Source organism: Tinamus guttatus, unplaced genomic scaffold (genome assembly GCF_059628265.1).
Source record: "Tinamus guttatus ecotype Peru unplaced genomic scaffold, ASM5962826v1 Tinamus_guttatus_pri_ptg000291l, whole genome shotgun sequence".
In the NCBI taxonomy this organism is placed as follows: Eukaryota; Metazoa; Chordata; class Aves; order Tinamiformes; family Tinamidae; genus Tinamus; species Tinamus guttatus.
In genome coordinates this window covers 2,961,630-2,984,056 of record NW_028288825.1, presented here as the reverse complement: position 1 = coordinate 2,984,056, position 22,427 = coordinate 2,961,630, and the positions used below count along the sequence as shown (strand labels likewise).

General features: G+C 57.4%; 4 protein-coding genes and 1 non-coding gene across 5 annotated transcripts; 2 read left to right on the top strand and 3 right to left on the bottom strand.

Moving 5' to 3' along the window:
- On the bottom strand, positions 1 to 128 carry LOC148594139 (small nucleolar RNA ACA64). Its single transcript, XR_015913560.1, has one exon. It is a non-coding gene; the product is annotated as a small nucleolar RNA ACA64 (small nucleolar RNA).
- A 595-nt stretch (positions 129 to 723) lies between these two features.
- RPS2 (ribosomal protein S2) lies at positions 724 to 4,071 on the top strand. Its single transcript, XM_088527814.1, has 7 exons — positions 724 to 882; positions 1,299 to 1,388; positions 1,811 to 1,918; positions 2,471 to 2,644; positions 2,725 to 2,884; positions 3,314 to 3,405; positions 3,949 to 4,071. Exons 1-7 carry the CDS (start codon positions 727 to 729, stop codon positions 4,027 to 4,029), a joined length of 861 nt encoding a protein of 286 aa, XP_088383940.1. The 5' UTR covers positions 724 to 726; the 3' UTR covers positions 4,030 to 4,071.
- Positions 4,072 to 4,519: 448 nt separating this feature from the next.
- NDUFB10 (NADH:ubiquinone oxidoreductase subunit B10) lies at positions 4,520 to 7,368 on the bottom strand. The gene is made up of 4 exons (XM_088527815.1): positions 7,155 to 7,368; positions 5,859 to 5,997; positions 5,070 to 5,209; positions 4,520 to 4,743 (listed from the first exon to the last, which is right to left on the bottom strand). The coding sequence occupies exons 1-4, from the start codon at positions 7,300 to 7,302 to the stop codon at positions 4,643 to 4,645; spliced, it is 528 nt and encodes a 175-aa protein (XP_088383941.1). The 5' UTR covers positions 7,303 to 7,368; the 3' UTR covers positions 4,520 to 4,642.
- RPL3L (ribosomal protein L3 like) lies at positions 7,301 to 16,992 on the top strand. Its single transcript, XM_088527824.1, has 10 exons — positions 7,301 to 7,357; positions 9,271 to 9,463; positions 10,727 to 10,895; positions 11,657 to 11,792; positions 12,882 to 13,068; positions 13,613 to 13,773; positions 14,040 to 14,141; positions 14,753 to 14,848; positions 15,357 to 15,476; positions 16,881 to 16,992. Exons 1-10 carry the CDS (start codon positions 7,301 to 7,303, stop codon positions 16,932 to 16,934), a joined length of 1,275 nt encoding a protein of 424 aa, XP_088383950.1. The 3' UTR covers positions 16,935 to 16,992.
- A 964-nt stretch (positions 16,993 to 17,956) lies between these two features.
- On the bottom strand, positions 17,957 to 22,427 carry LOC148594138 (testis-expressed protein 2-like). Its single transcript, XM_088527823.1, has 11 exons — positions 21,909 to 22,427; positions 21,673 to 21,825; positions 21,341 to 21,602; positions 20,611 to 20,798; positions 20,347 to 20,484; positions 20,121 to 20,220; positions 19,878 to 20,010; positions 19,563 to 19,691; positions 19,270 to 19,482; positions 18,545 to 18,665; positions 17,957 to 18,082 (listed from the first exon to the last, which is right to left on the bottom strand). The coding sequence occupies exons 1-11, from the start codon at positions 22,425 to 22,427 to the stop codon at positions 17,957 to 17,959; spliced, it is 2,082 nt and encodes a 693-aa protein (XP_088383949.1).

The window sequence follows — 22,427 nt, the reverse complement described above, 5'->3', positions numbered from 1 at the left end:
ACTTATGGGAACATGGGTTTCACTGCCCACACACCAGCGCGCTGGGCAATAAGCTTAATGTTCCCTATGCTGTGGGCACAGTTATCTCACCGGGAGCCACGGGAGGCCCGCGGTGACTTTCAGACCGTGCCTGTCACACGCGACCCGCCCCTGCCCGTGACACCAAGAGCCCCAAAGACACAAAATAACTTTAATAACCACCCCACCACGCTCCCTTACCAACAAACTCCCCACTCTTACTCCCGCCACGCGCCATCCCCTACTGCGCGCCGCGTGTCTGCGCCCCCCTTATATAGCCTCCGCCACACGCGCTCTCGGGACTTGCGCATGCGCATGTGTCAAGGCGGGGCTCTCAACCCCGCACCCTGTATAATGCAGCATTCGCGCGCGATCCGCAGCGCGCGTGTATTCCTCATTCATGGCGCGGGGCCCGCGAGGCAGGGCGGTGCTCTCGCGAGATCTCTGGCTATAAATAGCGAGCGGGGCAGCAGGGCGGCCTTCTACTCTCAGAGAACACGTAAGTCCCGCGGAGTGGGGCGCGATGGCGGCGGCGCCGCTCGGTGCTGCCGCCGCTTCATCCGCGCCCATCGGCGGCGCCGCCGTTGCGGGGCCACCCGCAACCGCCTGAATCGGTGCGGATGAGGCCCCGCTGCCGCCCCGCGGGGCCATTTCCCTATGCGGAGGGAGACGGCGGCAGCTGACGCGGCTTCTTCTCTGTTTTAGCAAATGGCGGACGACGCCGGTGCTGCGGGAGGTGCAGGAGCCGCCCGAGGGGGCTTCCGCGGCGGCTTCGGGACCGGGCTGCGGGGCCGCGGACGCGGCCGGGGCAGGGGCCGCGGCAGAGGCCGCGGGGCCCGCGGAGGCAAGGCCGAAGACAAGGAAGTAAGTGCGGGGGGCGGGAGGTGGCGGGCGGGGGCCGGGTGGGAAGGGGCAGCGGGCGCATCCAGTCTCATTTTTTTATAAAATTCTCCATGGAAAGAGTGTTGAAGCTCTCTGAAACGGCTTCCCAGGGAGCTGCTGGAGTCATTGTCCCTGGCAGTGTACAAGAAACACGTGGATGAGGCGCTTAGGGACATGGTTTGGCAGAGTGGTGGGGATGGATTTATGGCTAGACTCGATGATCTTGAAGGCTTTTTCCACTCACAACGATTCTGTGCTTCTAAAGCTGCATGTGAGGCAGTGTGTGTCTTCCTGCAAAGGCCATAAGGAAAGCTGTGTGTGAAAGGGAGCCTGGATGGGGCTGTTCCTTTGTGTGCTGGTGGTGCTCTTGCTGACTCGTCACCTCATTTCTTTCCTAGTGGATTCCTGTCACCAAACTTGGTCGCCTGGTCAAGGATATGAAGATCAAGTCTCTTGAAGAGATCTATCTCTTTTCACTTCCAATCAAGGTGAGCTTCTGTGAGTGATTAGAGTCAGGGCTTAATGTGCAGTGAAAACTTAGTTATCTAGACTGTGAAGTCAGTGGCTGCTGCCTTTACTGCTTGGGAAGTTCAGGCTGAGTCTGTTACAGTTCAAGGTTTAAATAAGAAGCTAAGGAGTGATGCCTTCAGCTGAATTGGGGCATAGTGCAATTTATCTACTGTGTTCTACCTCATGTCAGGTGGTTCTGTAATAGTTGTGCTCAGTTTTAGGGGGCAAACATGAAAATTGAACTTGTTATAGTGAACTGCCTAGCAAACCAGAGTAATGTGATGCCTATGGAGTTGATGCTTATTTTTGTTCTAGTCATTTAAATGTTGTGCTTGCCAACTATGTCTGGTTTAACTGAGAAGCACAACTTTATGACTGATAACATGACTGGATCTTGTAGGAGTCAGAAATCATTGATTTCTTCCTGGGGTCTTCTCTGAAAGATGAGGTTTTGAAGATCATGCCTGTCCAGAAGCAGACTCGAGCTGGTCAGCGTACCAGGTTTAAGGTAAACTCTTTATTTCCAGATGTGTATTTTCAAAACAGCATATTCTGACTGCTGGTTTATTTTATGCCTTGTTGCTAGTTTACTTTAGTCTTCACTGTTATAATGTTCAGGTGCACAGATCAGCTTATATAGCTCCTATGGCTATTAAAGCTCTAATAATGCCTTAAAATCTTGCTATGGGCTGCCCCAGCACAATTTTGGGATGCATTTATGCAGTGATGCTGGCTTTCTGGGGGCTGTGGTGACTAGAGGATTCTTAGATGTGGAAAGGGAATGCTGGCTTGAAATGCCTGGGACTTCTAACAAGCATGAGGCTATAGCAGGGATTTGTGATCCAGTTTTGCAGCCTTAGCTGTCTTTGAAGTTAGGAGGGAAAAGGGGCTGCTTGGACTGTGTGGTGCACTGGGTAAGCTTGAGGAGATAGGACTAGTTTTAATGTACTTGCTGGCAGTGAGCTGTGGGTGTCACTGCTGAGCACTGCTTGGGTCAATCCTTGGGTGCATCCTTATGCTACAGCACAGCCGTGGCTGAGAGCTCTCCTTTTAATTTTAGGCTTTTGTTGCCATTGGAGACTACAATGGCCACGTTGGTCTCGGTGTCAAGTGCTCCAAGGAAGTGGCAACGGCCATTCGAGGGGCGATCATCCTGGCCAAGCTGTCCATCGTACCTGTACGGCGGGGCTACTGGGGCAACAAGATTGGCAAGCCCCACACCGTGCCCTGCAAGGTGGGGAGGAGCTGCTGCTGTGGCTCTGGTGTTGGCACCGCGGGGTGTTTGGGGAGCTGTAACTGACTGTCCCTGTGCAGGTCACCGGTCGGTGCGGGTCGGTCCTGGTGCGCCTGATCCCGGCCCCCCGTGGTACAGGGATTGTGTCTGCCCCTGTTCCCAAGAAGCTGCTCATGATGGCTGGTATCGATGACTGCTACACCTCAGCCAGGGGCTGTACTGCCACCCTGGGCAACTTCGGTGAGTTCTAGCTTTTCTGCTGTAGCCTGGCTGTGTTACCTTTTTTCTGTCATTGGTGGGAACATGACATAGCTTTTGTAGTACTACTAAGTCTGGGCTCTTAGCATTCAAGCAGGGGTCAAGGTGACTTGTGTTACTTCTACAGTGCAGTCTAGACCTACTAGAGGCTCTTCTGAATTATAAAAATACATATTTTTCTTTATATATTGATTGAAAAAATCTCCCAATCTGCGTGGTTACACTTGGTTGAAGTAGTGTTAACTGTCGTAAATGGCGAGAGAAAGTAACTTGAGTTTTATATATAGAGCAGAGGGATCCTGTTGTGGTCTCCCTCATGCATATTAAATTCTACATTTTTGGAGGTGTATCGGTTGTTATGAGAGCAGTTTTCTTTAATGTTAATCTGTAATGGCTGTCTTGTGTTCATAGCCAAAGCCACCTTTGATGCCATCTCCAAGACCTACAGCTATCTGACCCCTGATCTCTGGAAAGAGACTGTGTTCACCAAGTCTCCTTACCAGGTAAGAGAACAAAACGCCCCCAGCTCAACATCTACCTTCCCTACCCTGTCACATGCAGAAGATTGCAGCTTTGGATCAAAAGACTTTCTAGCTTATTAATAAGGAGAGAGCAGCTGACTGCAATCAAATTAGATCGTTTTTTCCCTTAGGAAAGCTAAGTGCAGCAAGGCTTGTACAGCCCCATGTGTTGTTTTCCTAGTGTTAATAGTGTCTGTTTTCCCTTGAGCTGGAGGCTGGTACCACCTTCCTGATGACTTTGTCCTTCCCTCTGAACTCGAGCCAGCTGGAGCTCAGTATGATGAGTTGTTGCTCACCAGTTTAGACCAGATAGTGTTTGGTGGCTATTTGGTATGCTGCTGTATTTGGAAATGACATTTCATGAACAAAGTAAATAGGAAGTGGAAAGCTTGAAGGATTAAGAAGAAATAAGCTGTGTCTGAATGCTTCTCCCACCTCTTTGGAAAGGGATCCCCTGCTGAGAAAACTGACAGTGGTTTGAGGGGTGGGGGGAAAATGCTGCATTTCTCCTTTTCCTTTTTGCAGGAGTTCACTGATCATCTGGCTAAGACCCACACCAGAGTCTCGGTGCAGAGAACCCAAGCAGCTGCTGTGGCAACTACTTAAGTGGTTTTTGTGCAAGACAATAAAGTGATCAGTGAACCAGAAGTTGTGACTGGATTCATTGGTATGTGTAAGGCAGGCAGGTCAAATCTGCTGGGGATTTCAGTGGGTTCAGTCCCTGTGCCAGAGCCTGAACATCTGTTAAGCAGAACAGAACATTGTTACTAATCCTTGTGTTAATCATGTGTTAATTCTACAGGGGTTCCAGAACCAGCTCTGCAGAGAAACAAATGTACAAGTTTATACTGTCTTCCTACAGCATGTAATCTTTACAATAACTCAGGGAATTTCCCCCAGGAACAGGAGGAAATGCTGCTCTGGATCCAGCAGGCTAGGGCATTAGCCATGGTTCGTGGAGAGAGACAATATCAGTGCAGTCAGTTTCTGAATTTTGATGGCTCACTTTAGAATATGGTAAAATCCTGCAGGGATTCAAGGCTGAGCACAGACATGCAAAAGAATACAGAACTACCTCAAAGGATGACTCTGCATGTTAGTGGTTTGGCAGATGCCTGGGCTGCAAGTTTATTGTACAGGTCAACATCACAGTTCAAAGATGCCCCATGCAAGAGTGGGTTCACACACCACTGAAAAGTGAACCCTGTTCTAATCAGATCTAGTGGTCTGCGTTTTCCTGGGCCTTCCTTTCTTCCATCATCATGTGCTTCTGCTTCATCAAACATGTCCTTGAATTTCCATGGACACCAAGATCACCATCTAAAGAGGAAGGAAATAAGCAAACCTCTAGAGTAGCACCCTCTAGTTAAAAATACATAATTTAATGTGAAGTCTGGCAAACTTGGGGCATGGTGCAAGCTGCAGCATGAAGATGTGCACAGACCAGTGCAGCTCTGCTCTTAGTGGCCCCCTCCAAGCTGGTGGTTTCAATGTTTTTGAGCAGAAAACCAAGTGTGGGTGCTTGCAGCATTTGTCAGGAGCATTTCAGCACAAAGATGGGGAATCATAATTGTGAGTCTTTTTTTTTTCCCCAGTGTGGTGTTATTACTACAGTGTACAAGCAAGGAGGCTGTTGCTGTACTCACATTTGTCCTGATAGGCCTTGGTGACTTGGAGCAGCTGCTCCATCTCCTTTGCGCAGTTCTGTAAGTGATTGGGCCCTTCCCTGTACTGGCAGGCCGAAAGCCGTTCCCGCACGATGCCCATGATCTCTTGATCCACCATCCTGGGGGAAGCATGAGGATAATGGTGACAAGAGGCCACACTGCAGGAGGGCTGAGTGAAGAGGGCTGGCCTCTTTTCACTGGTGGCTACTGACAGAACTAGAGGTAATGGCCACAAACTGAAGCACCAAAAGTTCCACAGGAACTTAAGGAAAATTCTCTTAACAGTGAGGGTGCCAGAGCACTGGAACAGGCTGCCCAGAGAGGTTGTGGAGTCTCCTTCTCTGGAGATCTTCAAACCCGCTTGGATGCAGTCCTGTGCCACGTGCTCTAGGTGACCCTGCGTGTGCAGGGGTTGGACTAGATGATCCCTAGAGGTCCCTTCCCCCCCCCCCCACCAAAAAAATGCCGTGCTGCAGTATGGGTGTTTGGCTCTGGGTTTTTGTGCTGCAGGCAGGACTTGGTGCTGCAGGGATGTGTCCTGTGCTCTGCTCCCGGCTCTGCTGCGCTGTGGGGGTGCAGGCCAGGGTGAGCACCGGTGTCCTGCTGTGGAGCAGGAGCCGCTTTTCTAAGCAGGTTTGGCAAACTACCCCCAACAGCACCCCAAAGGTTCCCACCGAAACCCAGGAAGCTCCGTGAATTTAAATGAAGCGGCTGCTGCCAGCCGGGAGCTCTGTGGTCTCCCAGGAGGAGCCCTGCCATGCCTCGTACCTATCCCTCCTCCACTGCGCTTCGGCCTCGAAGTAGCAGAGGTGGTCGCCCTCCACGCACTCGCTCAGGTCGGGCACGCGGCGGAACTGCTGGTGGTAGTAGTAGAACTTGTTCCTGCTCTGCTGGCGCTCGATCCATTCTGCAACAACCAGCCCCGTGGTGAGGACCCCCAGGCCGGTGAGACGTGGGGCTGCTGCAGTGCGGCCTGTGGCCTCGCCTCCCAGCTACTGCCTTCGTGTGGACCCGTGTGTGCATGTCTGTCTTGTGTCCCTGGGTGTCCCCTCCCTGTCCATGCTGTTTTGTCACATTCCTGCATCTCTGTCCTTGTGTGTTCCATGCTCCTGTGTGTCTGCCCAGTTTGTCCTGTGTCCCTGTGCATCTTGGGGTTTGTGTCCAGTGTCCCTGTGTGTTTGTCTCAGTGTCCATGTGTTTGTCCCATGTCCCTGTGTATCTCAGCATGTGTCCTTGTGTCTGTGTCCCATGTCCCTGTGTGTCTGCCCATGTCCTTGTGTGTTTGTCCCATGTCCCTGTGTATCTCAGCATGTGTGTCCTTGTGTCTGTCCCATGTCCCTATGTGTCTGCCCATGTCCTTGTGTGTTTGTCCCATGTCCCTGTGTATCTCAGCATGTGTCCTTGTGTCTGTGTCCCATGTCCCTGTGTGTCTGCCCATGTCCTTGTGTGTTTGTCCCATGTCCCTGTGTATCTCAGCATGTGTGTCCTTGTGTCTGTCCCATGTCCCTGTGTGTCTGCCCATGTCCTTGTGTGTTTGTCCCATGTCCCTGTGTATCTCAGCCTGTGTGTCCTTGTCTGTCCCATGTCCCTGTGTATCTTAGTGTGTGTGTCTTTGTGTTTGTGTCCCATGTCCCTGTGTGTCCATCTCAATGTCCTTGTGTCTGTCACATGTCCCTGTGTGTCTGCCCATGTCCTTGTGCTTGTCCTGTGTCCCTGTGTATCTCAGGGTTTGTGTGTCTGTCTCTGTCCGTGTGTTTGTGTCCCATCTCCCTGTGTATGTTAGTGTCTGCCCTGGTTTGTCCCATGTCCCTGTGTATCAATCTCAGCGTCCTTCTGTCTGTGTCCCATGTCCCTGTCCCGGGTGTCCTTGCATGTTTGTCCCCGTGTCCCTGTATTGATCTTAGTGCCCGTGTCCCCGCATGTCAGTCTCGGTTCCTGTCCCCCCCTCCCTGTGCGCCCCAGGGTACCCGTGTCGCGGATCCCCGCGCCGGTACCCGCCTCCCGCCGCCGCTGGGCTGCGCTCCCCGGGGAGCGGCGCTCGCAAGGCGCCCGGCGCGCCGGTACCTCGGATGAGGGTGACGGGCCTGTCGACGACAGTGTCGAAAACGGCCTGGAAGAAGTCCACCGGGTTGGGCAGCGACGTGGCCCTCTCCCCGACCGGGGTGCGCTTCGGCGGCTCCTTGTACACCTCCCAGTCCCTGTCCTCCGGCATGGCGGCGGCGCCCGGTCGAGATGGCGGCCCCCTCACGGCCCGCCGCGGCGTCCAGGTCGGCGGGCGCCGCTCTGCGCATGCTCGGGCGCGCGGCGCCCGGTGCATCTCGGGAATTGTGGTTCCCGCCTCCCCCGGTGCATCTCGGGAATCGTAGTTCCCGCCTCCCCCTCGGGAGTCCGGCGGTGCCGTTAGGGGAAATGGCGGCGGCGGCGCCGCTCCCGGTTCCCGTGGGCGCTTCCCGGCCCGACACTAGCGGAGGGGACCGCCGGGGGCAGCTGCCATCCAGCTGCTGCGGGACAGAGCCCCGGTGACGGCAGCTACTGTGGCTCCCGGGCTGGCAGGTTTTACCATGTCGGGGTATCATATTCACCTGCTCTGCTTATTTTTTATTATTTTATTTTATATTACTTTACTTTATTTTACTTTGCTTTGCTCTATTTTATTTTTAGAGCCAAGAATCTGCAATGTAGCACGGCAAGGAAGTGAGCTATTGCAGTTGTAGCCTACAGGCAATTTTTAACACCTGGAAGATACTTGTAGCTGGCAATTTCCTGTAGTCACAGCGGCTGCCACGCTTGGTGCAGCCTGACACCCTGCCCAGGCGCCGAAGCATCGCCCACGGAAATGCGGTTGCTGTTGAAGCCAGTGTCTACTTTTTCCAGCCAAAAAAGCTAGGGAAAGAGCAAAGCTCATCTTCGCATTGGGGTCTGCTGTCCAGGCAGCATCACAGACCCTTGCGGTTATCCCGGGCCGACGTGGAGAGTTTTCTTCGTGAGCAGACGGATGCGGTTCGTCTGGCTACTCGTGTGCTCAGCGTGAGCGATCACGGGTTTTATTGTGTTGTCTTGCAATTAGGAAGCTCTTGTCACTGATTCCATTCATGTCCAGCTTGTTTAGGGGGGGAGAAAAGTAAACTGAGACACCAGCACTTGACCTTTATCATGTCACAACTGCTCTTAGTGCAAGACCTGCCAGCTCTGCTGTAATGAATACAGCACCGAATGAAGCTAGCGGCTAAATTTGTGTCTTCTGAGTGATAAACATCTTAAGTATTAGACGGGGGTGGCACTTACTTATAGCCTCTTTCTGCTGCTGCCCTGGGCTGAAGACGTCCCATGGTTGGTAACGCTCCGCACTGCTGCCTTTGGGGTTGCAGGGAGAGGGACGGCGAGCAGGGCCGGGGCTGCGTAAAGCTGGTTGCACAGTTGAAATGGGGGAGCGCTGGACACGGGTCCTCCTGGCTTGGAAAACGCGCTCGGTGGAAAGTGCAACCGGGTGCTGGGGCTGATCTTGCCAAGAAGGGAGTTGCAGTGGGTGTAAGTCGAACTGTTCCCCGCTCCAAAGGGCTCCCCAGTGTTGTCAAAATTCGGCCATGCCTCTCGAAGGCGCAGTGGCTTTTTTCTGCTGGTACTACATGACCTTGTGATTGCGGCTTGTATGTTTAGTGCTTCTGAAGTCATTTTCAAGGTGCATATTTAACACGCGCTTGTTATTACTGACTCCTTAGGGCATCTTTTCCTGTTTCTTGTTAGCTGTGTTCTTGCTGCCGTCTGCCTTGGCAGTGCTGGGAGGACAGAACTCGCCCCACGAACGCTAACCAGGCCGTTTTAGTGCTTCTGCACACCAAATTAATAATCGTAATTAACACCACAGTAGGGCCGACCTTAAAGAGCTTATTTCTGCTTGAAACTCCTCGAAAAAAGTCCTTGGAGAGGAATGATTTTCAGGTTGCTTTTAGTTAATCTGCATCATTTGTCCAGAAACGTAAATTCTCTGATACACGTTATGGAAGCCTAAATAAAACCTCGTCTGTTATGGACTTCCTTCTCCCATGGTGGAACTGCAGAGCCATGAACCCCACGGAGTGTGCTGAGGTTCAGGGTGTCCCTTTGTGCTTTGGGGCCGATCCCTTGGGATCTCCTCTGGGATTGGCAGTAAAGGGATCTGCTCTTGCTCTTCCTCCCGCAGTCCCACCGCAAGTTCTCGGCTCCCCGCCACGGCCACCTGGGCTTCCTCCCGCACAAGCGGAGCCGGCGCCACCGAGGGAAGGTGAAGACGTGGCCCAAGGACGACCCCAGCAAGCCCGTGCACCTGACGGCGTTCCTGGGCTACAAAGCCGGCATGACGCACACCCTGCGGGAGGTGCACAGGCCCGGGCTCCGTAAGGCTGCGCTGCGGGAGGGAGCGGGAAAGAGGGATCGCCCAGGGAGAGGAAAGGGGGAACAGGCTCGGTGGGAGCAGGGGCTGCGCATGGGATCATAGAATCACAGAATGCTGAAGGTTGGAAGGGACCTCTAGAGATCATCCAGTCCAACCCCTGCACACGCAGGGTCACCTAGAGCACGTGGCACAGGACTGCGTCCAAGCGGGTTTGAAGATCTCCAGAGAAGGAGACTCCACAACCTCTCTGGGCAGCCTGTTCCAGTGCTCTGGCACCCTCACTGTTAAAATTTTTTTCCTTAAATTCCTGTGGAACTTTTGTTGCTTCAGTTTGTGGCCGTTACCTCTAGTTCTGTCGGTGGCCACCACTGAAGAGACCAGCACCATCCTCTGCACTCCCTCCCTTGAGGTACTTCTAGACACTGCTCAGGTCCCCTCTCAGCCTTCTCTTCTCCAGCTGAACAGGCCCAGCTCCCTCAGCCTCTCCTCACAGGGCAGATGTTCCAGGCCCCTGATCATCCTTGTGGCCCTGTGCTGGACTCTCCAGCAGTTCCACATCCCTCTTGTCCTGTGGGGCCCAGAACTGGACACAATACTGCAGATGTGGCCTCCCCAGGGCTGAGAAGAGGGGCAGGATCCCCTCCCTCGACCTGCTGGAGATGCTCTTCTTAATGCACCCCAGGATCCCATTGGCCTTCCTGGCCACAAGAGCAACTGCTGCCTTATGGTCAACTTGGGTTGCATGGGATCAAGTGGCAGAGCCATAGGGCTTCCAGGCTGTCTCCTGGGCTCTAGATGGCCAACGGCCACCTCGTGGCCAGTGTGGGCTGGGCTTGGAGGCTCCTGGGATGCCCCTTCAGCGGGATGATGCCCGGTGGGTTGTTGGGTCCTGCTGGCAGAAGGACCCTCCGTGGTAACTACCTGTTAAAGGCCCGGTTTGTGAATCCTGCTGGGGAAGTTACAGCGTGCTCCTTGGGGATGCCCGCAGGATAGGACCCGAGCTCCAGCGTGAGCAGCAGCGGCACAACCCGCTGTTCCCTCCAGCATGAGGGGTTCAGGTGTGCAGGGATGCAGGGACTGACCTGCTTGGCCCCTGTGCTGCCCTGCCACCAGCAGGCATCATCCCAAGGCACACGGAGAGAGCAGAGTGCCACCTTGTCCCCACCATTGCTGCTCAGTGCAGCTGCCTGGGCCAGCACCAGCTCGCGGGCAACGAGCCAGTGTGGGACGATGCCGAGCGCCGTTTCCCTTCGCTGTCTCGCAGGCATCTCCAAGAGGGAGGAGGTGGAGGCGGTGACCATCATCGAGACCCCCCCCATGGTGGTGGTGGGAGTCGTGGGGTACGTGGAAACGCAGCGGGGCCTGAGGAACTTCAAGACGGTGTTTGCTGAGCACATCAGTGACGAGTGCAGGCGCCGCTTCTACAAGAACTGGTAGGAGCATCTCCACCTGCGTGGGTTGCTGGGCACTGTGGGCAGGGAGCCTCTCCCAGAGCTTTCCCGAAGCTCTCCGTGATGTACAACCATTGGAAACCCTCTGCTATGAGCAGCCAGCTCCGGGGTGGAGTGAAACAGCTCTTTAGCCATGCACAGGAGTTCTACAAACACCTTTTCTCTTGGGAATCTGCATATGTGAATGTGTTTCAGTAGTCAAACCGAGGTAGCTGTCTCCAGAGCATCACTCAGCAGCAGGTTTGGTTTCTTTTGTGTAGGCTGGGCCCATCCACTCTATGAAACTGGAGTGCTCTAACCAAAGCAGCAAAGGAAGGGGGATAAAACCTGGATTTGTCAGATGGAAAAGCCATGCAGATTGTGACCCCTGGCCCTTGCAAACATCATCTCTGCAAATTCCACACTGGGAGAGAGGCAAATGGAAACACGAATTTCATAACTGTAGGAATCGTGTCTCCTACAAGGGCACCCATCCACCCACCACATGTCCCTGATCCCTGTCAGACTGTTTTCTTTCTTCACTTAACTCCGATTATGTGCTTGTATTTTTGGTGGCACTGAATCCATCTGTGAGGGAAAACTGTAGAAACATTCTCAATTATCAGCCCTTTTTGTGTCTCATTATTCACTTTCCCCCTTCTCACCTTGGCTTTGGGCAGCCAGGTTTGGTACTTTGTGCCTCCGGAAAAGCAGCTGGTGTTGCCCAGCTCAGCAGTGAGGGCTGTTCAATGCTTTTGTCCCAGGCACAAGAGCAAGAAGAAGGCCTTCACCAAGTACTGCAAAAAATGGCAGGATGAGGATGGCAAGAAGCAGCTGGAGAAGGATTTTTCAGCCATGAAGAAGTACTGCAAGGTCATCCGTGTCATCATGCACACCCAGGTCAGGGCCTCACGTGGAGGGATAGGAGCGGGCAGGTTCTGGGGTCTAGCTGAGCTCGGGAGCAGGAAGGAGGGGATGTCCTTGTGGGCTTATCCTGGTGGTGTCAGGGGAGGCAGGTGCCAGGCAGGGGGCATGGGACAGGACACGCAGACAGCGGGAGGTCCCGGCTGGCATTTCCAGCCGCCTCTTGACACCAGCCCGTCCCTCTGAGCTGGGATCAGCCAAGCTCCCAATCCAGGATCCCTCCGGGAGGCTCCAGCAGGCTGCCTGTCGGAGCGGGGAGCCTGTGTCCCGCGGAGGGGAGCAGCCCTTGTGCTCCCGAGGGCCTCAGCAGGTGCTGAGCCTCGTGGCAGCAGGAACTCAGGCCTCCCCATCGCCTCGAATTAGCAATCGGTGTCAAATGGTGGGGTAAAAATAACTGATGGGCAGACACCGTTTTGCCAGATGCTGGTTATTGGATACACAGGGGCCATCTGCATGCTGATCCCTTGAGAGCTAATGGTTTAATCGGAGCCAAGGGCAGAGCTTAGCTGACTTGAAGCTGCTCCTGCGGCTGGCACAGACCCTTGCAGTCTCCCGACAGAGTCTCACCGTGGTGGTTTGGTGGGGGCTTTGCACAAAGTGCTGGGACTGGGAGAGAACAGAGGCGCCTCGTGGCAGGAGCTGGGAATAACGGCTCCATCTGGGAGTGTGGATGGAGCACGAGGGAAGGGAGGTGCCGGCTCGGTGGCTGCAACCAGGCAGGGCTCTCCCCGGAGCCGCTTCCACCGTGCGGCTGCGCTGCTGGAGCCTGCATCACCCCCTGAGCAGGGCCAGGACGGGAAGGGAGAGAGGCAGCGGGGACAGCACTCCTGGGTGACGTTTGGATCACAGCTGCTTTGCAGCAGGGAGGATGAGCACTCCAGGTATCGGCTCCAAGAAGTCACAAATGTGTAGGGACCCTGAGCCGGCTCGGCGGGCAGGAAAGGGGCTGCCTGTGCGGCCGGGCAGTGCTGGAGCTGGCCCTGCTCTCACACGCGCTGGGTGACGCAGCCTGCTGCATATTCCTGCCCCTGGGCTGAAACGTTTCCCCCTGCCCCGCTGCCGCAGATGAAGCTGCTCCCGCTGCGGCAGAAGAAGGCCCACGTGATGGAGATCCAGCTGAACGGCGGGACCGTGCCGGAGAAGGTTGACTGGGCCCGCGAGAAGCTGGAGAAGCAGGTTTCTGTGCACAGCGTCTTCAGCCAGAACGAGATGATCGATGTCATTGGCGTGACCAAGGGCCACGGGATGAAAGGTACAAAGCATGGGGACCTCTGCCAGGGCTTGACTCTGTCCTCTCAGCTGACGCTGCCCACAAAGTTGGACTGGGAGAGAGAAATGTGAACTGTGCTGAGAACTCACCAACTCCTTTCACAGTGGGTAGCAAGGAGCCCCTGGGCCTCAGCCACAACACGCGTTTCCCGTGCAGCAGAGCTTGGCTCCGTTATCTCAGCAAGGGCCGTGTTGTCCGCTGGGCCCAGAGGCCTCCAGGGAGGTGCAGAGACTGTGGAGATGCTGCCCTGCTCACAGGGCCCTCGGTGTGAAGGTGTGGGTGCTCGTGTGCTCAGTAGGAACATGTCACAGGCTGCTCGGATGCACGGGAAGTGGGAAGAGTTTTGTGCTCTGACCCTTCACTGTAGTGACAGCTCTTGTTTTCCTTCCAATCCTGTGTCTTCTGAGAACTTCAGGAGAAATACAAGATGTTCCCCTTCCACTGCATCCCCCCCACACATGGGCACCAGCCCTGAGCGTCCCTCGCTTGCTGGTGTTCTCACAGCCCTGTCCCGTTGTGCTTGCAGGGGTGACGAGCCGTTGGCACTCCAAGAAGCTGCCCAGGAAGACGCACAAGGGCCTACGCAAAGTGGCCTGCATCGGAGCCTGGCACCCGGCCCGGGTGGGCTACTCCATTGCCCGGGCTGGCCAGAAGGGCTACCACCACCGCACCGAGCTCAACAAGAAGGTAGGGCCCGGGGGGTGCCTCAGCCCCTCTGCACCTCCCTGCCTGCCTTCCCTCCAGGTTGTCACCATCCTTCTGTCCGTGGTGGCCTTAGTGGGTGACCAGGTCTTGCCGCAGAGATCTGCAGCTCCGTCTGCTGATCTTTCCAGCAGCCCTCCCTACACAGGGCATGCGTCACAGGGAACACACTTCAGTGGCAATCCTGTTGTCCCACTAACGCCTGCGAGGGAGCAGGAGACTCCCCAACACCCTTTCCTTCCTGTTCCTAGATTTACCGCATTGGCCGCGGGATCCACGTGGAAGATGGCAAACTGGTGAAGAACAACGCCTCGACGAGCTACGACATGACGGAGAAGTCCATCACCCCCCTGGTAAGATCCAGGGATCTGCACCAGGAATGTAATTACTCAGCTGGAGACTGCGGCATGGAAAATGATTGGAATTCCACTGAGGAAAATGCAGTGATTCTCTCCCTCCTATTTTATACATAGAAAACCATCTCTGGGAGATTTTTTAGGCCCTCTGTTATTCCCGTACATCTCATTTTCAGCTGATAGCCTGGACAAGGGCTAAGGATTTTGGTTTAAAAAACAAACAAAAAAATCTCCAAATCATAAATGTCATTAAAATTGGATACTTAGTGGAGAAATTATTGTTACTTGGTTAAAAATTCGCTTTCCTGTATAAAACTGCTAACTGAGGAGCCTGACCAGCTCTGTTCTCTGTTCCCCCACATTTTCCACAGGAGGAGGCTGAGTAGCTGCCTCCAGGTCTTGCTGAGTGCTCCTCTGCCCAGCTCATGCAGTCAGCAGGCTGGGATGCTCTGGTGTTCCTGTCGGGGGTCCTGACCGGTGCAGAGTGTTGCTAAGCCAGAAGCACCGTCGATTCCAACTGTCTTTTTCCACTGAAAATGTCAGTGTGAACACGTCCGCCCCCGTTCAGCTCTCCTGCCTCCCAACCCTCTCTCTACCTCTCCCCGCAGGGTGGCTTTCCTCACTACGGGGAGGTCAACAACGACTTCCTCATGCTGAAGGGCTGTGTCGTGGGCACCAAGAAGCGAGTGCTCACTCTGCGGAAGGTGAGAGCACGCCGGGCACCAGGGAGGGAGAGGCTGGAGCTCCTCGGTGAAGGATTTGCCCCTTGGAGTTCGCTGCTGGCTCCAAACATGCACTGCATGTGGCAGCAGGGGTTTCGCAGAGGGGCAGCCCTGTGCAGCTCTCCTTGCCATGGGTTTCTGCTTGCAGCTCGGTCAGTCTGCATTTGCAGCTAGGTGGATCGTGGCTGTGTGCACGCTGCTGCATTCTCTCACTGCAGGCAGGAGCTGCAAACCTCTGAGGCTGTGGAAACCTTGGCCATAAGCAGACTGCGAGGGAATGAAGTGCTAAGTGAAGGGCAGGCTCATTTCAGAGCTGCTTTGCAGTCCAAGGCCTCACCCGCTGCCTGACCACCGGCTGCTGCTCTGAGGAAGCAGATTTTCATGTCTAAGGGGTGCTCTAAGATATTTTAATGCTGCTTACATCAAAGCAGGTGCCCAGATTTTTCTTTGGCAAAAATAAACCTAATGCATTGTGACTTCTCTCTTCCAGTCCCTCCTGGTGCACACAAGCCGCCGCTCTCAGGAAGTCATTGATCTCAAGTTCATTGATACCACTTCCAAGTTTGGCCACGGCTGCTTCCAGACCGCTCAGGAGAAGCGGGCTTTCATGGTGAGTGGTATCCCGTGCCAGCTCCAGCTCCCAGGCCTTGCTCACAGCTGGGCCTGGAGCAACTCACTGACTCCAGCCAAGCATCTGTTTCTAGGTACAACAACAGCCAAGTGAGTGATCAGGACTGTCTTGCCTGAAAGACAGGCATGAATGCAATTCACACACTAGAAATTATGCTAAAGAAGAACATGATGGTTGTGTGAGTGATCCAGGACAGCCCAGCTAGCAAATAATTTACCATATGGCCAACCAGTTTCCATTCACCGCAGGAAGTTTTAAACAAGCAGTTAACTTGGCAGCTGTTGCAGTGGACATATGGTCTCTTTCACCCATAATTGTGCATTTCTTTGATTTGGTTGGAATGATTTATAGCTTTAATGTTCTTAGGAGGAAAAGGCTGGGTCAAATTTAACCACAATCTTGAGATTCTTTTGTCAGGAAGCTTTTAAAAAGGCTAAGCAGTATATTTTTCTTAAATCCAGTGCAAAAAAATTCAAAATCCAAAACAAGCAGAATTTCCTGGATAGATTTGCAGCCTATATCAGCCTGGTCATAAGTCTGAATATGAAACTGAGGAAACATTAAGCGAGCCAGGTCTTCAGCCAGCATAAAGACACTTCCTGGACACCATGCAGATGTGAAGCAGGACCTGCCAGCCCTAAATCCTGTGCAAAATTGTCTAAGCTGCCGGGAAGGAGGACTGGTTTTTCAGTGCCTTTGCAGAGCTCTTTAGGCTTGCTTGCCTTCAGCTGAGTGTTAGGAGCTTGTTCTGGAGTGAGTGCCTCTGTGTTCTGCTCTTGCTGTCACTGTAAGTAGCTGTGACATGGTCCTTAGTGACAGGAGATGTTTCTACCTTGTTGGAGATGTTTATTTCCCTATTTTCTGCTGTGGGATGAATGTGTCCTCCATGTTTAAGAGGGTAAGATTGATTTTGGCTGGCAACAGAGGAACAACAGGAATTCTCATAACGTGTTTCCAGGTTGGTCCAGTTCAGCTCTGTTTCTTAGCTGCTGGAAACCCCTGCACCTCTGCTGACTTGGCTGATGAGAACCTGCCCCCCTGGCTGTGGGTGGCCTTGCCTCATCCCGGGCTTCCGCAGCCTCCTGGGGGCTCCTGGAAGGAATCCTCGGCACAGCTGCTCCCCTCCGTGCCCGCTGCCAGGCTCAGCAGCAGGGCAGCCCTTGCCACTCGGGCTGCTTCGTGCTGCCCACGTGAGCCAGCTGCTCGTGCAAGGGCAGTGATTTTCTGATTCCTCCCAAGCTCGGAAGGCCCGTGCGGATGCTGGTGAATGAGAGCACGGAGCTGCCAGCCGGGGAGCAGCCTTGCACGGCAGGAAGGGGCCAACCTGCTAGCCAGGTCTGTGTGCCACAAACACCCTCACCTCTCCTCTCTGCTCTCTTTCAGGGTCCTCAGAAGAAGCACTTGGTGAAAGAGAAGCACGGGCAGCAAGAGCTGTAAGGGCTGAGATGTGCCCGGCTGCTATAACTGGGCACCTTCAATAAAGAGGGTTCGAGCTCTGCCTGCTCCCTGCCTTCCTTCCAGAGGGATCACGTTGTCCATATTCAGTGGACAACTCTGCGTCCCCCAGGCTCTTTGATACATGGGGATGGGACAGGTAGCACTCAGAGCTACCACCACGTGTCTGCTTTGTCCTTCGGATCCTCCCTCAACTTTTCCCAAAGAACTTCTTCACTGCCTGCCTTCACCTAACCCATAGTGTAGCCAGGGTGGGATCAGATTCCCCGTCCTGTATTCCAGAAGAGAGCAGGTACTAGCATTTTTGTCCAGCTGCAGCTGGGAATGCAGGGCCTCCCCATCCCTTGGTTCTCCCTGGTTTCAGTGACAGGGTTTCTGCTCGTGCAGTCTCTCACATGCACACACAGACATACACTCCTCTTGGCAGCATGACTTCCAGCTGCACTGAGCCCCACGATCCCGTCCATGGGAACTCGCGTACACTGAAGTGCCTCCCTAGGTAAAACTGGGCAGTGAGGGATTTATTCAGATTTTTTGGACTCGTTTCCCACCTGTGTCTTCCTTGCAGCCCAGCTGCCCACAGGGAGGGTAATGACATGTCCCGGAGTTGTCATCCCTGCTGATCCAAGATGTCCCAACTCCTCAAGCGCAAAAACAGTCCGGGTATCCTGGATACTCCTTGGGGAGGTGGAAAGCCCAGCTCTCCACTGCTCCAGGGCTGCCCCCTTGGCCACCTCGTGGGAGGTGGATGAAGTCCTTGGGTGTCTCCAGGAAATCCCATCCCTTGGAGTCTGGTTCTGCTCTGAACCGGAGCTTGCAATAGGGGAGGCAGGAGCTCGTCTGAGGTGCGGATGGTGCCAAGGACGAGCTGAGACGCTCGGAGGTCACCGTGTGATGCAGCCAGTGGCCGAGCCCTGGCCAGTTGGATGTCCCAGTGAGGTCCCAGCCCCGTGCAGTGTCCCCAGCCCCGCGCAGCGTCCCTGCCCCGCTGCGGGGACTGCCCTTCAGAGCCTTCTCTCCTCCCTGGCCGGTAGCTCCCTGGGGAGCCCCCCGGCGCCTGGCTGCGGATCCAGGCCGGAATGCATGATGGGGATGATGAGATCGTCCATGTTCGGCATCACCAAAACTTTCTGAAGAGAGGAAGCCAGAAAAACAAAGCACTAATAAGCAGCTTTAAGTAACACTGCCTGAGGAATGAGGTTGCTGCCTGGAAGTGACCTTGCAAGGAAGAGGCAGAAAACAAACCCTTGGGTGCCTGGTGATGGCAAATCTCCCAAGCATTCCCAAACGGGAGAGGATGGGTGAATCGGGTCCTTTGGGACACATCTGCTGGACACTCCTAATCCATCCTGCTTTGGGTAATGCTGGGCACATTGTGAGAAAACAGCGTTTCCTCAAGCACTTGGGTTTGACAACCCCAGCTGCTTCTTGACTGTACTAGGAGGGCCAGAGCAGGCCCAGTGTTGGGTTGTCCTAGGTATAAACCAGGTCCAGGCCTGGTCTCGGCATTCCCGTGCTTTGGGGGCCCAGGTGATGCCACGGAGCAGCCTCGGGCTCCGCGCTGCCGTTGCTGCCTCCCTGCTCCCGGGCACCTGGAACTCGTGCTGCAGCCTCCTCTGGATCCACTCGGTGACGTGCAGGAAGGTGACCTCCCGCTCGCCCAGCTTGGGACGCACCCGCAGCTCCAGCTGCGGCGGCGCGCGGAAGCCGTACCTGGAGGGAGACGGGAGAGCGTCCGCATCCCCCCGCGCCGCAGAGCTGACGGGCGGCCGGACCCCGCATCCCGGGAACGGGAGGCCGAGGTGCTGGGCTCTGAGAACCGCCCGGGCAGCCCGGCCCTGGCTCGAGGAGCAGCAATCCCAGAGCTTGCTCCTCGGCCAGGGCACAGGGAGCAGGGGATGCGGGGCCAGGGCACAGGGAGAGAGGGATGCAGAGCAGGGGTGCAAGGAGCAGGGATGCAAGGAGCAGGGAATGTGGAGCAGGGCAGCAGGGGACATGGAGCAGGGATGCAGGGAGCAGGGGACACAGTGCAGGGAGCAGGGGATGCAGAGCGGGGCACAGGGGATGTGGAGCAGGGATGCAGGGAGCAGGGATGCAGAGAGCAGGGGACGTGGAGCAGGGGATGTGGAATGGGATGCAGGGAGCAGGGGACACGGAACAGGGGCACAGGGAGCAGGGAATGTGGAGCAGGGATGCAGGGAGCAGGGGACATGGAACAGGGGCACAGGGAGCAGGGAATGTGGAGCAGGGATGCAGGGAGCAGGGGACACAGAACGGGGCCCCGCGGCCATGCGCGGGGTGCAGGAGGGCCACGTACCACACGCGGTCCGTGGGCGGCGGAGGGACATTCACAGCCAAGGTGCCCGCCAGCTCCTGCACCTCCACGGTCAGCAGCAGCGGCGTGTTGGACACCTCCTCGATCTTCTTCTTGATGAACTCGTTCTCGGTGGCCTTCTGGAAGCACCTGGACTTGGCGATCTTGTCCACGAAGCGCAGGATCTTGCGGCTCGTGCTGCGGCCGCCGGCGTGGCTGCCCGGCGGGGACGGGACGCGCGGCTGAGCGGCGAGGCGAGGGCCGGACCCCCGCGGCCGCGTCCTGCCCTTCCTCACCCCTCCGCGCCGGGCGGGAGCAGCTTCTCCCCCGGGGGCTCCGTGCCGCAGGCGTCTTCCTCACCCGAGGAGCCAGCGCTGGACGACTCGGCGTCGCTGTCCGCCAGCAGGCAGAGCCGCGGGCCGGCCCTGCGAGCCGCGGGGCCAGCGTCAGCGGGACACCCGCCACCGCTCCGTGTCCCATGGGTGTCCCCGCTCCTGGCTGCTCCGTGGGGGATGATGCCCCCCCGGATCCCCTCGGAGTGTCCCTCGTCTCGGAGCTTGTGCCCTGGGGACTACAGGGCTGGGTGGCCCGGGGGGACCCCCGCTGTTTACCCCTCTGCTCCTGCCTCCGCCGGGCCGCTCTCGTCGGCAGCGCCCTCCCTGCCCAGCTTGCACAGGTTCATCTTGGTCTCCAGCGTCATCTGCAGCGCCCCGCTGTAGGTGACTGCCACGTCCACCCAGAGCCCTGCGGGGAGAGCGAAGGGCTGAGCCCCTGGCCCCCAAAACCCTCCCTCGATAACGGCAGCCGTGGGGCCAGCCCTGCCCTCGGTCCCCGTGAGGCTGCGGGGCTCCTACCTTGGTCATCGACCACGGGGCTGGAGGTGCCGAGGATGGAGGGGATGGAGGTGCCCATGTCCAGCTCCGTCAGCGTCAGCTCGTTCATGAAATACGGGAGCTGGGGCAGGGAAACCACACGGGGATGGTCACAGCGATCCCAAGGCGAGATGCAGGCGATGGAGACGGAGGAGCAGGAGAGGAGATGGGGCTGGGGGTGCCCCCACCGCCCGCTCGTCCCCCTCACCTTGATCTTGCTCAGCTTCTTCTGGATCTTGCTGGAGACCTGCTCGGCCCAGTAGGGCTCGCGTAGGAAGTCCCAGAAGACGCGGCCCAGCAGCGCGTTCACCCAGGCCACGCGGCGCCCGCCCGCGTCCCCGCCGAGCTGCGGAGAAGCCCCGGGGACCTGGAGCGCGAGCCGGGGCCGGCCACGCCGGGATCCCGCTCTGCCCGCGCGCTGTCAACCGGGAGGAGACGGGAAGCGACGGCACGTGGGGCTTTCCCTGCTCACCTTGGGGGCCGTGGGGCTGCCCCCCGCCTGCGCCGGCACCACGCGGGCCATGTAGGTGCTGTAATCCAGCAGGATCTTCTGCCGGACGTGGCCCGCCAGCTCCCTGGCTCTGACGGCAGAGGGGATGTCCTCGGTGCTCCCCGCGCTGCTGCCGGCGCTGGGGCTGCTCTGCAGAGCCAGGCCCACGCCTGGGGACACGGGGGACATGAGAAGGGCGGCCGGAGCGAGAGGAGGGAGCGGCTGTGGGAGCGCAAGCCCTGGGAGAAGTGTCCGTGCGGAGACACGGTGCCAGCCACGGTGCATGTGGGGTGACACACAGCCCACACGGGCTGCATGCATGGACATGTGCAGCCCAACCGTGATGCATGCTCAAAGACATGCAGTGCTGCAGTGTATGCGCAGAGATGTGTCACCCATTCATGATGCATACACGGATACGTGTCACCCATCTGCGATGCACGCACGGAGATGTGCAGCTCATCCGCCATGCATGCATGGAGATGCACAGCCCACCCGTGATTCATGCATGGAGATGCACAGCCCATCCCCGATGCACACACGGAGACGAGTAGCCCATCTGCAATGCATGCAAGCACGACACACTATCCCTGGAAGAAGGACAAGGATCCCCAAGGCTTTCCCTGCTGCCGCACATCTCCTTGGCTGGCAAATCCCATGTTAGGCTCCTCCATGCCCCCAGTCCCCGTCCTGTCCCCATTGTGTCGCTCACCCGTCCTGCCCTCGCCGTGGCTGCCGCCCTGGGTGCCGCAGCAGGCCCTGGCCAGGTGCTGGTACCACTCCTCCTTCTCCCTGCCCGTGCGCCCAAAGAGGTAGAGGGACCTTTCCTGGGCGTCTCCATCCACGTCCCGTCCCGGCGCCTGCGGCTGAGCCCCCCGCGGGTCCGCGTGGGGCTCCGTGGGGAGGAGGACGTGGATGGGGTATTTCTTGTTCCACATCCTCTTTCGGGCCAGGCCGTGCGGGGCGAGCGAGACCTGCGGCGGCAGGAGCAGCGCTGAGCCCGGGCCAGCCCCGGGGACGCCGGTCCCCGCCGGGCGCGCTCACCGTGGCCTTGCTCACGTCGAGGCGGCGGTGGCCGTCGTGCTGCTCCCGTCGCGGGTAGGAGAGCGTGAGGGCGGCCCCGCGCAGCGTGGCCAGCACGGGCTGCGGCGCCGGGGCGCCGGCCGCGCCGTAGGCAGGCGCCGCGAGCAGCCAGCCCTGCTGGGGACGCAGAGGACACGCGGGGCTGCGGGCACCGGGCGCCGCGCGGCCCCCGCGTCCCCGCGCCGCCCCGCTCCTACCTGCAGGCCGCCGGCGTCGCGCGGGCGCACGCGGGGCCGCGCGCTCGGCGTCGCGCGGGGCGGCCTCGGCGCCCACAGCAGCGCCAGGAGGAGGAAGGCGACGGCGGCGCCGCACGCCAGCCCCGCGCAGAGCCCGGCCGCGAAGGGCGGCAGCGGCAGCACCAGGTAGCCGTAGGCAGCGGCGGCCACGCAGCACAGGGCCCGGCCCGGCACCGGCGCCCCGGGACGTGGACGTGGCTGCGGCGGCGTCTCCGGCGGCACCTCCAGCACCTGGATGAGGTCCCCGTCGGAGCGGATCTCGTAGCGGCAGCTCGGCGCCGGCGCCCAGGGGTGATCCCCGCTGATGCTCCCGTCTCCCGAAAGCCGCCTCCCGCTGTCCCGGATCCCGCTGTCCCCCGATGCCTGGGGACCAGCGTGCCGGGGGCTGCCGGGGGCGGCATCCCCGCGCCGCGGGGAGCCCGGCAGCGAGGCCGGTGCAGCCTCCGCGGTGTCCGGCGCCCGCTCCACCGCAGCTTGCAT